Raw genomic sequence first — 18,440 nt, forward strand, 5'->3', positions numbered from 1 at the left:
AAAATATACAATTTGTTAATTGATTTTAACTACACTACAAAAAAAGATGATTTTGAATAAAATGTTTCGTTTTGTTTTTATCATAGTATAATGATATATATATTAATATATAATAAGTTAAGATATAGTTTTATGATTATTTGTTTAAAAACTAATTTTATAATTTTTTTTAAATTTTTACTAAACGAAAATTTTTAAAATTATGTTAAAAATTAGTTAATAAACAAATAAAACAAAAGTTTCGTAAGTTGTTTTTAAATAAATTAAATTTTGAAAACATGTATATATCAAACACAACATGTATATATCAAAATGTTAAATATTAGAAATATTTTCTAATATTTATTTGTTTAAACACTAAAGAAACAAAAATGAGAACATTTATAATAGATTTTCTTACAGAGCAGCATACACTTTTAAAAATTACAAATTAAAAAAAAAAAAAACAAATTATCACTTAATTAATTTAATAAATATATAGTAAAGATATTCATAGGGGAATGTTGTTAGTTTCTTTGACACAATATGTTTTTGTTTGTTTTTGTATTTGTTTTTCATAATAGAATAAATCACAAGAAGTTTTATATTATTTAACCAACCATTAGTAATGTCTTCTTAAAGAAATTGTATTTTCTTTAATTCAAAAAACTCAAAATATCTTGCTGACTCAAGGTATTAAAATTGTTAGAATCATGAGATTGAGCATTCGTTGTTGATGTTGTTTGAGGCATTAAGGGTGCCATACTAGAATTGGAATTCATTAAAGAATTCATAGAGATAGCATTATTGCCCATAAGAGGAGTATTGGCATTAGTTTTCATCGCTTGATAACCCACCGGATAAATATAATCAACAGTGGGCTTTTGTAAGGTATAGGTATTGGCTTGTGTGTTTGAGTTGTTGTGTTGCTGCTGCTGTTGTTTTTGTTTACTATTACCAAATGGATCTAAATCATCGAGTGAAGAGAATGTATTATTGCCGTTTGAGTTGTTATTTGGGGTCGTTAATGCATTGCTTGCCGCCGTTGAGGGTGGTGGTAATTGATGATTCATAACTAAAGGATTGGCACTGTGCCAATTGTTAGTATTTGTTTGTTGCCAATTGTTAGTGTTCGAGTTATCGTTGCTGTTGGTATTGTAGGGATTGTTAACTGGTTTGGAGATGTTGTTGCTATTGGACATGTTGGAAAGATTTGAAGTCATAAGTGAAGATAAAATGTCCGGTTTGGCTGTGGTATTATGGGCAATTCTGTAAAGAAAAAAGATAAAGTATTAATACGTTAGTAAAGAAAATATTTAAAATCATTTTATAAAGAAATAAATAATCTAGTTTAGTCTTCAGTCAAGTCTAGTCTAAAGTCTACTTTACAGTTTAGTATAAAGTCTAATCTATAGTCTGGTCTATATAGTTTATAGTCTAAAGTCTAGTCTATAGTCTAGTTTTTTAGTTTAATCTGTAGTCTTGCCTATAGCTTATTCTATATTCGGGTCTGGTCTATAGTGTAGTCAATAAGCTATAATCAAATCATTAGGATAGTCTATTGTCTAGTCTATAGTCTAGTCTATAGTCTAGTCTATAGTCTAGTCTATAGTCTAGTCTATAGTCTAGTCTATAGTCTAGTCTATAGTCTAGTCTATAGTCTAGTCTATAGTCTAGTCTATAGTCTAGTCTATAGTCTAGCCTATAGTCTAGTCTATAGACTAGTCCATACCCAAGTCTTTAGTCTAGAAAATAGTCTTCTATTTAGTTTAGTCCATAATCTTGTCTATATCTAATCTAGTCTGTATATAGTCTAGTCTATAGTCTGTATATAGTCTAGTCTATAGTCTAGTCTGTAGTCTAGTATATAGTCTAGTCTATAGTCTAGTCTGTAGTCTAGTCTATAGTCTAGTCTGTAGTCTAGTCTATAGTCTAGTCTATAGTCTAGTCTATAGTCTAGTCTATAGTCTAGTCTATAGTCTAGTCTATAGTCTAGTCTATAGTCTAGTCTATAGTCTAGTCTATAGTCTAGTCTATAGTCTAGTCTATAGTCTAGTCAATAGTCTAGTCTATAGTCTAGTCTATAGTCTAGCCTATAGTCTAATCTATAGTCTAGTCTATAGTCAAGTCCATACCCAAGTCTTTAGTCTAGCCCATAGTCTACTATTTAGTTTAGTCCACAATCCAGTCTATAGTCTAATGTATAGTCTAGCACATAGCCTAGTGTAATCCATAGTCTAGTCCACATTCTTGTCTATAGTCTACTCTATAGTCTAGCCTATAGTCTAATCTATAGTCTAGTCTATATTCAAGTCCATACCCAAGTCTTTAGTCTAGCCGATAGTCTACTATTTAGTTTAGTCCCCAATCTAGTCTATATTCTAATGTATAGTCTAGCACATAGCCTAGTGTAATCTATAGTCTAGTCCACATTCTTGTCTATAGTCTAGTCTATATTTTAGTCTATATTTTAGTCTATAGTGTAGTCTATAGTCTAGTCTATATTTAAGTCCATAGTGTAGTCTATAGTCTAGTCTATATTTTAGTCTATAGTGTAGTCTATAGTCTAGTCTTCACTTACTTTAATTGCTCCTTGGGTTTATTCAACTGCAGATTATTAGAGTTGGCAGTCACGGTTGAAGTTTTATTATTCGAAGATTGACTAAGAGAGAAACCCGAAAACATATCATCATTGTTACTAACACCACCACCGGATTTAAGAGAAGTCTTCTCCAATTCATTAGCCAAAATTTCGGAAGCGTCTTTAGGTCTGCAATAGAAAATCAATATTTAATAAATTTAATTTTTATAGCCTATAAAAACATACTTATTATCCCTTTGTATGGTAGACAATTGCTCGAGTTTTTCACGTTGTTCCTTTTCTACACGAGAAAACATTTCCTTAATCAAAGCTACAATGGTATTGAATTGAGCAATAGTCAAACCATTTTCTACACTTAGAGGGACCAAAAATGGTATACACTTATGAGCCATAACATCTTTGGTAATGCCTAGTTTGGTATTTGTCATGGCGATCTTGTAAATACCTACAAAAGAAAGAGTTTAAATTATAATAAATTGTTTTTCACAACAAATAGCAAATAATACCTATTATAGCCATTACAATGGCAGGTTCACGACTTTTTATTTGTTGTAAAAATGGCAATATCTCATCCAAAACCAACCATTTATCTAGATTTTCCAATAGTTTACCAATAGAGATTAAACAATTCACTTTTACGGAAACATTGCTGCTCATCAAACACAATTTCTTTATTCTGGGTATAACAGCATTTTTCATGGCATTATAATCGATTAGTGTAGAGAAAGTGGGTAAAACATTTAGACACAACTCCTGTATCTGTGGCATATCACATTCCAGTGAACGATAGAGTAGAGGTAGTACATGTAGTTTTACCTCTTCGGCTGGTGTTAGTTTAAGTAGTAAATCCATTTTTTGCATAAAAATCAATAGAATTTGTATGGGATCGGTGAGTTTAAAGATTGGTTTAAGGTGGGGTAGGATATGGTCACAGTATTCTTTTTGGCTGCTCATTTCAGCAATAAGTAAAACATTAGGCAATACAAAAGGTATCATGGGTGAATTGACAAATTCCTTAACTAGATAGGGTAGTATGGAGTGAAGATTGACACGATGCGGTAGAGTGGGTATAATTTGGGGTAGACCTTTGTAGAATTTGGATTTTTGTAGATTATCCCACTGATAGAGTGAGTCCAAATAGCTGAGAGTTTTAACGCCAACATCATGGAAATAGGTGACCTGTAAGAAAGGGAAGTTTTAAAGTAGAAACTACAAAAAACACTGCAGTTGTATCTTTTATACTCTTCTATAGAGTCTAAACTATAGACTGGTCAATAGTCTGGTCTTCAGTCTAGTCTACTCTATACAATAAAAGACCGAAGTCCTTTTTAAAAGGAATCTTCATTTACCTCTTTTAATTCATGCAATTTTGGCCTTAAATGTGGACTAGGATGCAGCAAACCCTTTACACTCTCTGTCAATTCGCTGGGCACCACATTCATGGGTGGATATTTACGTTGATTTAATTCGTTAGCATACCTCCTAAAGGCACTGTAATCGTTGCCAAACATTTTCATTGGTTTACCCGAGTAAATGGTGAAAATAAGCACACCCAAAGCAAACAGATCACTATCTGTTGAATTGATATTATTTAAGGCAATTTCGGGAGCACAATACTCCAAAGACGGTTGAGCCAGCATGTGTATCGATGTAGAATACTCTTTGCAGGGCCAATAGGGTTTGCCATCCGGTTGCGGTTGATTGGCTACACAAAAATCAAAACCAAACAATTTCCATGAACGATTTTTATTAATCACTATTGTTTCGGCGCAAATATTGCGATGTACAATTTTAGCGTCGTTGTGTAAGAATTGCAAACCATCGAATAGCTGCAGTAAACCATGGCGTATTTCAACATCATATAACTTCTTTTCCGCCCTAACTTGATCACCCACTACATTGGCTAGTGAAGCGAAAACAGGTTCAGTGGCAAAAGCCAATGAGTCACGACTCTCTTCGAGCGGATGTTGCACCGTCAAGACATGAGGATGTCTTATTTTCGTTAACTGTTGCACTCCTCGGCGCATTGATTCCAATATGGCCTCTTTATCCTCCTTCGACCAACGATCCAATGATTTCTTTTCGAATACAAAAACAGAGACTTCCTGTTTGGTGGATTTTTTAAAGCCATTATAAACTTTCCACAACAAACCACTACCAGCGGTGCAGGTTTGTTCTAGGACCTCATATTCACGCGTAACATTATTACCTGGCAATACACCCGACAGCTGCGAGACGGTGGTGTGAACAGTAGAATAGAATTTATTTATAACATCCATTTTTTATGATTAATTTTATTATGGGAGCGGTTTTTAATGTTAGAAAATTATTGCACTTTGTTTTTTTAAGGGTTAAAAATGGTTTTCTTTATCTTTTAAGGGTAAATTCCTTAAAATTTTTCACTTTTAAAGAAAAAAATTTCCTTTTTTATTGTTTTTCCCTATTATTTTATTTTTTTCTTCACACAAATCAATATTTGTTTGAAAGCTGTATGTTCAGTGAGAGTGTAAAATGAAAATGAGAGAGAGAGACAGCAACATGAGGTGTATGTTTAGCAAAGTAAAAACTGCAGTTTTTATTATGGCAATACTGTTAGTAGTTTTGACTTATCAAATACTTATTAAAGACATAAACCTTTTAAAGAAAAAAGTTAATTTATTAAAATTTATATTAAATAAGAGGAGAGAAATATGTAACTAAGAATTAAAATGGCTTTGTGGTAATTATATGTGTGTGTTATTTTAAAAGCAAGAGTAAGAAAGTTTGAGTACTACTAAGTTTAACATGTTGTTTTATTCTCATATGGCAATGCTGTACACAATGTTTACAAACGAAAAACAAACGATTTAAGACACAAACCTTAAAAACGTTAAATTTCTTAAATGAAATGCAAATTTATCTCAAAATTTATAGTTTTAATAAGAATTTATAACTAAGTAATACATTTCTATACAATTATATATAAAAATAGATTGTTTTAAAAGTAAAAAAGGCTAATTTACAAAAAAATTAAATTTTCTATATTCTTAAGCAATTTAGAAACTTTTTTCGGTGTCTTTTACATTTAATCCTTAAAAAAATCTATGTGATTGTTATAAATTAAATAAAAAACTTTTATTTTTATATCTGCTTTATAGGTCAATAAAACTTTATATTGTAAACAAAATAATTAAAATATACGCAAATTTAAAAAATTTCCATTTATCAGATTTCAACACAAAAAAGTTCAATATTTAAATGAAATAAAAAAACAGCACTGACGTAAATGATAAATTTCTGACACAATTTTTAAGATTTTTTTTTATTTTACCACAAAATTTTTTTTAAATATTATTTTTAGAAAATTTTATAAATAACTTTTAGAACTTCGTTAAATTTAACATAAATAACAACTTATTTTGGATAAAATAATTTATTTTTTAAATATGCATTGACGCACATATCAACTGGTTTAAAATCTAATTTATTATAATTCTTCAACTGCATTATAATTATTGTTTTTATTTTTTTATTTTAATGAAACAATTACAAATAATATAAACCTTAAAGTAATAAGTTAAATTATAAACTTTATTAGTTCAATTTTATTTAAATAAACCATTTTATTTAAAATTTTTATTAATTCTTGAAATTTTCCATAATAAAAAATAAGCGATTTTCTTATAATCGATTTTATAATAAATTTGTTGCAAAAACACACAGAGTCCGCTAATTAGCCGGTATCTGTAATAAGTACAAACAATGTATGTATGTTTTATTAATTGTATAATATTAAATTAATTAGTTAATTTAAATATGTCGACAATTTAAATGTTTCAGTATTTTTCCTATTTGCCATTTAAAATTATAATTGTTATTTCGTAATTTATTTTAAAATAAAAAAAAAAAACAATTACGAAAATTCTGTCATCACTAGCGTCATAATGAATACATTTAGAAATAACACTTTTTGAAAATAGAAAAGATAATTAAAACTAATTTATAATTTAACTTTTTAATCTTTATTAAATTAATTATAACTGTATTAATATATGTAAACAATTGTCTATAATTAACAAATTAGTTAATACATAATTAAAAGTAATGTTTTTTAAATAAATAAATTGCATATTATTACAAATAATATTATATTTTTACAAATAATATTAAATTTATTTCAATTACTTAAAAACAAAATCAAAACAATAATAAACTCACAATCAAAACATACATTTTCATGCAATAGACATCTCACTACATAACGGTTAATGTCAAAGTAGCAAAACAAATTGTATCACTCAAAAAAAGTGTAAACAAAACAAAAGAATTAAAAGGAAAACAACAATGATGCCAGTATATTTAGATGTTTACATTTTTAACACACACACATTCATACATACAAACCTATGAATATAAAGGGTTAATGAGGAGCAAGTAACAAATACCTAATTGCCAATCAATCAAAACAATGCTTAGCAGTGATGCCAACTACATATTTCAAACAATTACAATAATACTATTATATTTAACGTTAAAAAAGCTAAATAAAAGCAAATGCAGCGTGTTTAAACAAAAACATGAAAAAGAAATAGGGTTCTATAAATCGACTTTCGAATAATCGATCAATCGATTTATTGTCGAAAAAAGTCGAAAAGTCGCAGTCGACTATTTTATTCTAAAAAAAATCATCTGTGAAAAAAGTCGACTTTGGAAAAAAAAAAGTCGAAAGAAGTAGAAAAAGGTATAAAATAGTCGAAAACAGTCGGAAAAGTCAAAAATAGTCGAAAAGTCGGAAAAAGTCAATAATAGTCAAAAATTCGGAAAAAGTCGAAAAAAAGTTAGAAAAAGTCAAAAAGTCGAAAATAGTCAAAAAGTCGAAAATAGTCAAAAAGTCGAAAATAGTCGAAAAAAGTCGGAAAAAGTCAAAAAATGGGAAAAAGTCAAAAATAGTCGAAAAGTCAAAAATAGTCAAAAAGTCAAAATTAGTCGAAAATAGTTGAAAATAGTCGAAAAAGTCGAAAACTCGACTATTTACAAAATACTAAAAGTCGAAAAGTCGACTTTTAACTAACTCAAAAAAAGTCGAAAAATCGACTTTGCATAAAATGCAAAAAGTTGAAAAGTAGACTTTTAACTAAATGCAAAAAGTCGAAAATCGACTTTTACAAAAAGTCAAAAATAGTTAAAAATAGTCGAAAAGTCAAAAATAGTCAAAAAGTCGAAAATAGTCGAAAAAGTTGAAAACTCGACTTTGCATAAAATGCAAAATGTTGAAAAGTAGACTTTTAACTAAATGCAAAAAGTCGAAAATCGACTTTTACATAAATGCAAAAAGTTGAAAAGTCGACTTTTCGTTTCAACTATAGAACCCTAAAAAAGAAACAGCATTTAAAAGAAAAATATTAAAAAATAAGTTGAAAACAAACAAAGAATTTAAAAAAAATAAAATTTAAAAAAATTGTTAAACATTTTTATAAAATTAGAAAATTTTAAAGATAAAAATGTAAGTAAAGTTATGAAATATTAAGTACATACCTATATACATATGTATGTTTATTAACATTAATTTTGCTCACACAAAATTAATTAGTTCTAACATAAACATACGTATTTTCTAAATCAATTTACAATTTCGATATTTGTTTTAAAAATTCCTCTATTAAACTATTTTATTTTCCTTCAATAATAATTATTACATTAAATATTGACATACAATACAAGTTTAAGTGTGTTTAAAATTTAATCAAATATAATATTAACTAAAATTTTTCTAATTAAATAAAAAAATATATATTTAACATGTATTTAAACAGATTGAAAATATTTTCATTTACTAACAAAATTAATTTAAGTAATAATTGAAAAAAAATCAAATCGCAATAGCAAATAATTAGACAAATAAAAATTAATTGAGAATTAAAAATGATAATATTTACTTTTTATTGGCAAACAGAGAAATAATAAACAATTACAAATTAGCTAGATTTATGAACAGGGATTTAAAGATAAAATATATATGTTTGTACATATGTATATGTAAGTATTATAATTACAATTAAAATTTGTTTAATTTTGGAAAAAAAGTAAATAAAATTTTAAATAAACTAAATAATTAATGGAATATTTGCAATAAAGATTTATTAAATAAATTTAGATCAAAGGACTTTTATTTAAATAAACATTTTATAACACTCATAAATTAAAATCTCTAGACTTTTTTATACATTATTGACATTTAAAAAAAGGATAATTTATCAATTTCTATAAATTATATTTTAAAAACGAAAGCATGAGAAGATTCAATGTTGCTAAATTATATACTAGAAGTAGACAATAGGATACAATATAGACCAAACTAGACTAGACTATAGGTAACACTGTAGGCTAGTCTATAGATACGAGTATAGACTAGATTGTAGACTACATTAAAGACTAGACCATAAAATAGACTATAAACTAAAAATTAAGATATATTAAACTATAGGCAATACAATAAACCAGGTTATAGATTAGAACATAGACTATGGACTAAAGACTGCACTATAGCCTACTAAATATATAGACTAGACTATAGACTAGACTATAGACTAAACTATAGACTAGACTATAGACTAGACTATAGACTAGACTATAGACTAGACTATAGACTAGACTATAGACTAGACTATAGACTAGACTATAGACTAGACTATAGACTAGACTATAGACTAGACTATAGACTAGACTATAGACTAGACTATAGACTAGACTATAGACTAGACTATAGACTAGACTATAGACTAGACTATAGACTAGACTATAGAATACACTACAGACTAAACTATAGACTAGACTGTAGACTAGACTATAGACTGAACTATAGTTAAGACTACAATATAGATATATATACATATAATCTAAATCCTAAAATACAACGCGTCTGTGGGTAATCTAAAGTCTGGTCTATAATTTAGTCTATACTCTAGTCGGCACTTAAGATCATATATTATTAACATTTAATTACGAATTGAAACCATTAACAATTTTAGTCTAATAAAATTCTTTTCATTGTCTTCCTTAAAAGATTTCATCTTTCTTTGAAACTTTATATCTATTCGAACAAATGTTTCCATCAAGTCTAATGACTTCTATTTATTAAGAATCTGTGATAAAGTAATTCCTGCAGTAATTCCCCTAAAAACTAAGCAGAACTATTATAACGAATGGAATTAGTCATTTATTTATATTTTGCATGTTGTAAGTTATATCCGTACGTACAAACAATGTTGATGGTGTTTAAACTCTTTTAGACACTTGTAGAATTTTAATTTTGTTATAAATTATTTAAGACCACGCAAACAAATAAAATAGTTAAAATGCACTTTGTAGAAAATAAAAAAGTTGAAAGAATGAACAGGTTAAGCTAACTATGACGGTTAAGTTTACAATTAAACATACATTCTAAGACATTTAAAAACCAAGATTTTAAAAGAAATTTTACACGGTATTACTTTCATTGGACAGAGGTTGTAAGCAGTGTTGCCAATTGTAAGATTGTAAATATAACGATTTAATTAGTGTCAATTGAAAAATATTTAAAAAAATTAAAAACTAAACCTATTTCTATACCAAAACATATATTCTTTGTCGATCATACTAAACAATTTTAACAGTAACACACTGTTTCTGACATTTTCTTGTCACTATTTATGTTGTTTGTTTTGAGATTTTGTCAGTAGAGATTATTTCTTACTTTGATTTTTTGCTACTTTACTTTTTCTTTAATGTCTTACTATATAAAAAGAAGTTAAATTGTAATTTGTTTATAAATCACTTTATAAGAAATTTGCATTTTAAGCGTGACTTGAAAATTGAAATTTGTAAAGGATTTTATATACAATTTTGTAAGAAGAAATAATAATTTTGTTTACTAACGATCTATTAAAAAAAATGATAATAAAAATGTTTGTTTGGAAAAATTTCGTCTCCGTTGGTTTCTTGAATGTAAATCAGATATTTATAGGGTTTTTGACCCGGCTGGCTGTACATTTCAAAAATGAATGTCTAGAGATTTAAGATAAGGGGGAGTAATAGTTAGGTTTATTAAGAGAATCTTAATCTATAATTTGTTTAAAATTAAACAGTTAATTATGTTAAATTAAAATGCTTTTAACAAAAGCAAATTTTTTTTTTAATATTTTTATTGGATTTTGAAGAATTTTAATAACAAAGTGGCAGTGTGGCACAGGCGCGTTGTATTTTAGGATTTAGATTATATGTATGAATGTCTATATTCAACTCTATAGTGTAATCTATAGTCTAGTCTACAGTCCAGTCTATAGACTATAGACTAGACTATAGACTAGACTATAGACTAGACTACAGACTAGATTATAGACTAGACTACAGACTAGATTATAGACTATATTATAGACTAGACTATAAACTAGACTATAGACTAGACTATAGACTAGACTATAAACTAGACTATAGACTAGACTATAAACTAGACTATAGACTAGACTATAGACTACACTATAGACTAGACTATAGACTAGACTATAGACTAAACTATAGACTAGACTATAGACTAGACTATAGACTAGACTATAGCAATTTTGTAAGAAGAAATAATAATTTTGTTTACTAACGATCTATTAAAAAAAATGATAATAAAAATGTTTGTTTGGAAAAATTTCGTCTCCGTTGGTTTCTTGAATGTAAATCAGATATTTATAGGGTTTTTGACCCGGCTGGCTGTACATTTCAAAAATGAATGTCTAGAGATTTAAGATAAGGGGGAGTAATAGTTAGGTTTATTAAGAGAATCTTAATCTATAATTTGTTTAAAATTAAACAGTTAATTATGTTAAATTAAAATGCTTTTAACAAAAGCAAATTTTTTTTTTAATATTTTTATGGATTTTGAAGAATTTTAATAACAAAGTGGCAGTGTGGCACAGGCGCGTTGTATTTTAGGATTTAGATTATATGTATGAATGTCTATATTCAACTCTATAGTGTAATCTATAGTCTAGTCTACAGTCCAGTCTATAGACTATAGACTAGACTATAGACTAGACTATAGACTAGACTACAGACTAGATTATAGACTAGACTACAGACTAGATTATAGACTATATTATAGACTAGACTATAAACTAGACTATAGACTAGACTATAGACTAGACTATAAACTAGACTATAGACTAGACTATAAACTAGACTATAGACTAGACTATAGACTACACTATAGACTAGACTATAGACTAGACTATAGACTAAACTATAGACTAGACTATAGACTAGACTATAGACTAGACTATAGACTAAACTATAGACTAGATTATAGACTATATTATAGACTAGACTATAGACTAGACTATAGACTAAACTATAGACTAGACTATAGACTAGACTATAGACTAAACTATAGACTAGACTATAGACTAGACTATAGACTAGACTATAGACTAGACTATAGACTAGACTATAGACTAGACTATAGACTAGACTATAGAGACTAGACTATAGACTAAACTATAGACTAGACTATAGACTAGACTATAGACTAGACTATAGACTAGACTATAGACTAGACTATAGACTAGACTATAGACTAGACTATAGACTAGACTATAGACTAGACTATAGACTAGACTATAGACTAGACTATAGACTAGACTATAGACTAGACTATAGACTAGACTATAGACTAGACTATAGACTAGACTATAGACTAGACTATAGACTAGACTATAGACTAGACTATAGACTAGACTATAGACTAGACTATAGACTAGACTATAGACTAGACTATAGACTAGACTATAGACTAGACTATAGACTAGACTATAGACTAGACTATAGACTAGACTATAGACTAGACTATAGACTAGACTATAGACTAGACTATAGACTAGACTATAGACTAGACTATAGACTAGACTATAGACTAGACTATAGACTAGACTATAGACTAGACTATAGACTAGACTATAGACTAGACTATAGACTAGACTATAGACTAGACTATAGACTAGACAATAGACTAGACTATAGACTAGACTATAGACTAGACTATAGACTAGACTAGAGACTAGACTATAGACTAGACTATAGACTAGACTAGAGACTAGACTATAGACTAGACTATAGACTAGACTATAGACTAGACTATAGACTAGACTATGGACTAGACTATAGACTAGACTATAGACTAGACTATAGACTAGACTATAGACTAGACTATAGACTAAACTATAGACTAGACTATAGACTAGACTATAGGCTAGACTATAGGCTAGACTATAGACTAGACTATAGACTAGACTATAGACTAGACTATAGACTAGACTATAGACTAGACTATAGACTATACTATAGACTAGACTATAGACTAGACTATAGACTAGACTATAGACTAGACTATAGACTAGACTATAGACTAGACTATAAAATAGACTATGGACTAGACTATAGACTAGATTATAGACTAGACTATAGACTAGATTATAGACTAGACTATAGACTAGACTTTTGACTAATCTAAATGTAGACTAGATTATACACTGGACTAGACCACACCAGAGAGTAATCAGCAGTGGTGCCAATAGTTTTTTTTGTAAAGGTTTTTCTATTTTGAAAGGAGAAATATTTATTAATCTCTACAAGCTTAAAAAGAGATATTAAAAAATTATAAAATAATTATTTTTCTATTTAATAAAGTTTAAAAAACATTTAAAAGTTATTACGAGTAATTTTTAAGAGATCGTTAAATTGAAAAGATTTCAAAAAGGCTTGTTAATATCATTAATGCAAAGGTTATTAAATTAATAATTAAAAAGAAAACCTGAAACTTAAATAAAAGTTATTTTTAATTTGTTGTTAATTTTGAAGATTTCCTTCAGTTTTAAATAAATAGGTTTACTTTTGGTAGCATCTTTAATGGTCCATTTAACATTGTAAAGCTTAAGACCTTCGTTTACAATTTAATATTTGTTTTTATTACAATAATTTTGTTTAATAAAAATGTAGTTGTTAAACATTAATATATATATTTTTTTTAATTATTTTATAAACAAAAAATCTTCAACCAGTTTTTTTATTGAAATAATCATATTTCAATCTTAACAATTGGCATCACTAAAAGAGAGTAAAAATAACGTTATTCTAGCATTTGAACAGTGCTGTCAAGTGGATTTAAACGTAAAAAAAGCGTAATGATGAAATTGCTTTTATAATTAAAAAAACAGATTTTTATTTTAAACAAAATTCTTAAAGAAATTTTAATTTTAAAGAAAATACCGTTACATTTATGGGGAATTTTCAAAAAAAATTAAGTTATTTTTTTCTAAAAAGGTAATTTTTTATGTAAGCTACACAAACGTAATTTATTTATTTATATCACATGCTATTTAAAATTTATTTAATCATTTAAAAATTTGTAATAAATTCTGGTAAAAAATAAAACAAGCATAACCACACACTAATTTGTTATTAACAATGCAAGTCATGTTTAAAATCGTGGTTTATATGAAAAAGAACACAAAAGAATTTTGAAACTAAAAAAAAAAATTAAAAAAAGAAAGTACAACAAAAAAAATCCCAAAAAATACAAAAATTCTTAAGTTTCAATATTGAAATGTTTAAACAAGATCCATTTTAAAATAGTCTTTTGTATATAGCATTTGTTTTAAAACATGTGTAGAGACAAGACAGACGAAAAGCTACAAACGTTTAGGATGTATTTGATTAAATGCACTACGTGATGAATTAATCCAGACAAAAAATATATTATTTCAAAATGTATTTTTTATATTAAATGTATAAAAAACACATAAATTGCAAAAAAAAAACAACCGAAACAAATAATGTTTGAAAAAGAAATATTAAAACAATTTATGACATGTTTAAAAACTGACAGTAACGCTGGCAAAGATTTTTATGGCGCAGTCTTTATTAAATAAATTAAAACAAAAAATGTTGGGAAATGTTATAAAAATGTTTGAAATTTTAAACAAGTCTTGCCTTTTAAGGGCTGATTTCTTAAGAAAATTTGATATTTTTTAAATATTTTAACATGTGTCATCGTTTATTTCTTCATTTTTCTCGAAAAAACTACTGAACTGGCATCACTTTAATCTATTGTCATAAGTAAACAACTGTGTTAGTTGAGTGATTATCCACTACTGGCATCCCTGTTAGCATCATAACAAAGCAGAGCAAATAAATAACGGTATTTTGTTTAAAGTAACAATACTGCAGTGATGTCAACTTTATAAAAAAGCCAAACGTTTGAAAACAAAAGTAAATTTCCATTTACAAGTATTTTACTTAGAAAAAACTCAAAGATTTTTAAAAGTTTTATAATAAAAAGAAGATACAAAATAATTATTAAAATATTGTAATTTTTATGCAAAACGTTAGAAATTAGTAAAATTTGTATTTACATTTTTATAATAATTAATAAATATTTCAGAATCCGTTTTTTAAAATTAAAATTTTGTATTGAGAACAGTTTATATTTTATTGCCAAGCTAAAGTCGTAAGTGGAAACCATTTTCTTTTTAAGCTAACCCGATTTCATGCACTTTTTGAAACAAAAACCATGATTTTGAAATGGAAATAATTTACAGAACATTTAAATAACCAAAAATTAAAGCTAAATTTTGAAGTCAGAATGTTTTTTGAATGTACATAATTATGTTTCTATTACACTGTTTTTACGAAATATCGAAGTCTTAAGATAAGACTCTTAACACCCCAAAGTGATGCCCACTATAGATGTAAATAAAACACCTAAACAACAAAACTATACAAAATTCATATTTAAAGCTAAATTTATAAATTTCCTGTGTTAAAATATAAACAACAAAACAAACTAAATAAATATAAACAATTTTCATTTTATTAAAGTCAAGTGTTTGTGTAAAAAACAAAAAAAAAAAAAAAAAAAAAATATATAAATTTTTGTTTAGGGTCAAGTTTTAAAAAGGATTGATTCCGTTTAGCTGGAAAATTGTTATTATATTGCTTTGTTTTGTTACTTTATTATAGTATTTAGTATATTTTTAAAAGCTTTTCAAGTTTTGTTGACAAATATTGCAAAAATCAAAAAAATATAAATGCATTAGTTTATAAAGATTTTATTTAGCGTTAAAACTGAAGAGCGTTAATTGATTTTAAAACTGTTTTTTTTATAACAGTTGTTAGAAAAGGAGAATATTTGTTAATATTTAATTTAATAAATTAAATTTGTTTAAAAATAACAGTTATGCCTAGTAATAAACAATTTTCAGTTTATATAAATCTCTTTTTTAATTTCATAATCTTTTTAAAAAGGGTTTTGAAAATATGCTTTTTTCGTTTACATATTGTTTTTTTAATGCATTAGATAATGTAAAACGTAACTTAATCGTGTTATTTTTTAGGTTTTAATGTTTATAGGTTTTAATTTAAATATTTTAATTTTTTCAGCACGTACTAATAGCTTTTTTACATTATAATTTTCGGTTACTTAAACCCAATTGCATGTTGGATTTATTAATGAATTTTAATTTAAATTTTGAACGCAAAGGAATGCTTTTAATAAAAACTCCAGTTATTTAAAGCTTTTTTTGTTTAAAACTATTTTTTTTATATTATTTTATAAAATTTTTATTTATTTTTTTATTAAAACGTAACAAGTTGACACAATATTTTAAGAAATATGGCATCTCTTTTATACAAAAACAAACTGTCACAGGCATGGGAAAATGATTATAAAAAACTAATTCCTTTTAAGTTTAAAAGCATTAATTACTTTAAAACATTAGACTGGACTATAAACTAGATTATAGATTAGACTATAGACTAGACTATAAACTAGACTATAGACTAGGCTATAGACTAGACTATATACTAGACTATAGACTAGACTATAGACTAGACTTTAGTCTAAACTTTAGACTAGACTTTAGACTAGACTTTAGACTAGACTATAGCCTAGACTATAGACTAGACTATAGACAAGACTATAGACAAGACTATAGACTAGACTATAGACAAGACTATAGACTAGACTATAGACTAGACTATAGACTAGACTATAGACTAGACTATAGACTAGACTATAGACTAGACTATAGACTAGACTATAGACTAGACTATAGACTAGACTATAGACTAGACTATAGACTAGACTATAGACTAGACTATAGACTAGACTATAGACTAGACTATAGACTAGACTATAGACTAGACTACAGACTAGACTACAGGCTAGACTTTAGACTAGACTATAGACTAGACTATTGACTAGACTATTGACTAGACTATAGACTAGACTATAGACTAGACTATAGACAAGACTATAGACTAGACTATACACTAGACTATAGACTAGACTATAGACTAGACTATAGACTAGACTATAGACTAGACTATAGACTAGACTATAGACTAGACTATAGACTAGACTATAGACTAGACTATAGACTAGACTATAGACTAGACTATAGACTAGACTATAGACTAGACTATAGACTAGACTATAGACTAGACTATAGACTAGACTATAGACTAGACTATAGACTAGACTATAGACTAGACTATAGACTAGACTATAGACTAGACTATAGACTAGACTATAGACTAGACTATAGACTAGACTATAGACTAGACTATAGACTAGACTATAGACTAGACTATAGACTAGACTATAGACTAGACTATAGACTAGACTATAGACTAGACTATAGACTAGACTATAGACTAGACTATAGACTAGACTATAGACTAGACTATAGACTAGACTATAGACTAGACTATAGACTAGACTATAGACTAGACTATAGACTAGACTATAGACTAGACTATAGACTAGACTATAGACTAGACTATAGACTAGACTATAGACTAGACTATAGACTAGACTATAGACTAGACTATAGACTAGACTATAGACTAGACTATAGACTAGACTATAGACTAGACTATAGACTAGACTATAGACTAGACTATAGACTAGACTATAGACTAGACTATAGACTAGACTATAGACTAGACTATAGACTAGACTATAGACTAGACTATAGACTAGACTATAGACTAGACTATAGACTAGACTATAGACTAGACTATAGACTAGACTATAGACTAGACTATAGACTAGACTATAGACTAGACTATAGACTAGACTATAGACTAGACTATAGACTAGACTATAGACTAGACTATAGACTAGACTATAGACTAGACTATAGACTAGACTATAGACTAGACTATAGACTAGACTATAGACTAGACTATAGACTAGACTATAGACTAGACTATAGACTAGACTATAGACTAGACTATAGACTAGACTATAGACTAGACCATAGACTAGACTATAGACTAGACTATAGACTAGACTATAGACTAGACTATAGACTAGACTATAGACTAGACTATAGACTAGACTATAGACTAGACTATAGACTAGACTATAGACTAGATTATAGACTAGACTATAGCGTAGACTATAGACTAGACTAGACTATAGACTAGACTATAGACTAGACTATAGACTAGACTATAGAGTAGACTATAGACTAGACTATAGACCACACTAGGTTACATATTAGTCAATCGACTACTATGAGGACCGCCTATCAAAAGTTTGTATGTTTGAACAATTACCTACAATATCGTGGAAGTATTTTTCGAAATAAAAAGCACTGTAAAAGTATTTAAGTACTGAATTTTCCATACCTGAGTCGTCTTAAATGTCAGAACTTTAAATATGGTCATAAAAAGTGAAAGTTTCTCTTCCTCACCTACGACTACGATACAAATGTAAACAAACTAAAATGTAGGCGTTTTTAACTTTTAAACATTTTTCATTTAAATTCAATATTTTACCTAAAATTACATTGTT

General features: G+C 27.4%; 1 protein-coding gene across 1 annotated transcript; it reads right to left on the minus strand.

The window, feature by feature from the left end:
- Nucleotides 1–238: 238 nt before the first annotated feature.
- LOC111677318 (SCY1-like protein 2) lies at nucleotides 239–5,041 on the minus strand. Its single transcript, XM_023438413.2, has 5 exons — nucleotides 3,931–5,041; nucleotides 3,088–3,760; nucleotides 2,807–3,026; nucleotides 2,561–2,749; nucleotides 239–1,248 (listed from the first exon to the last, which is right to left on the minus strand). Exons 1-5 carry the CDS (start codon nucleotides 4,858–4,860, stop codon nucleotides 636–638), a joined length of 2,625 nt encoding a protein of 874 aa, XP_023294181.2. The 5' UTR covers nucleotides 4,861–5,041; the 3' UTR covers nucleotides 239–635.
- Between the last annotated feature and the right edge of the window lie 13,399 nt (nucleotides 5,042–18,440).

This window comes from Lucilia cuprina, chromosome 4 (assembly GCF_022045245.1).
Source record: "Lucilia cuprina isolate Lc7/37 chromosome 4, ASM2204524v1, whole genome shotgun sequence".
Classification (NCBI taxonomy): Eukaryota; Metazoa; Arthropoda; class Insecta; order Diptera; family Calliphoridae; genus Lucilia; species Lucilia cuprina.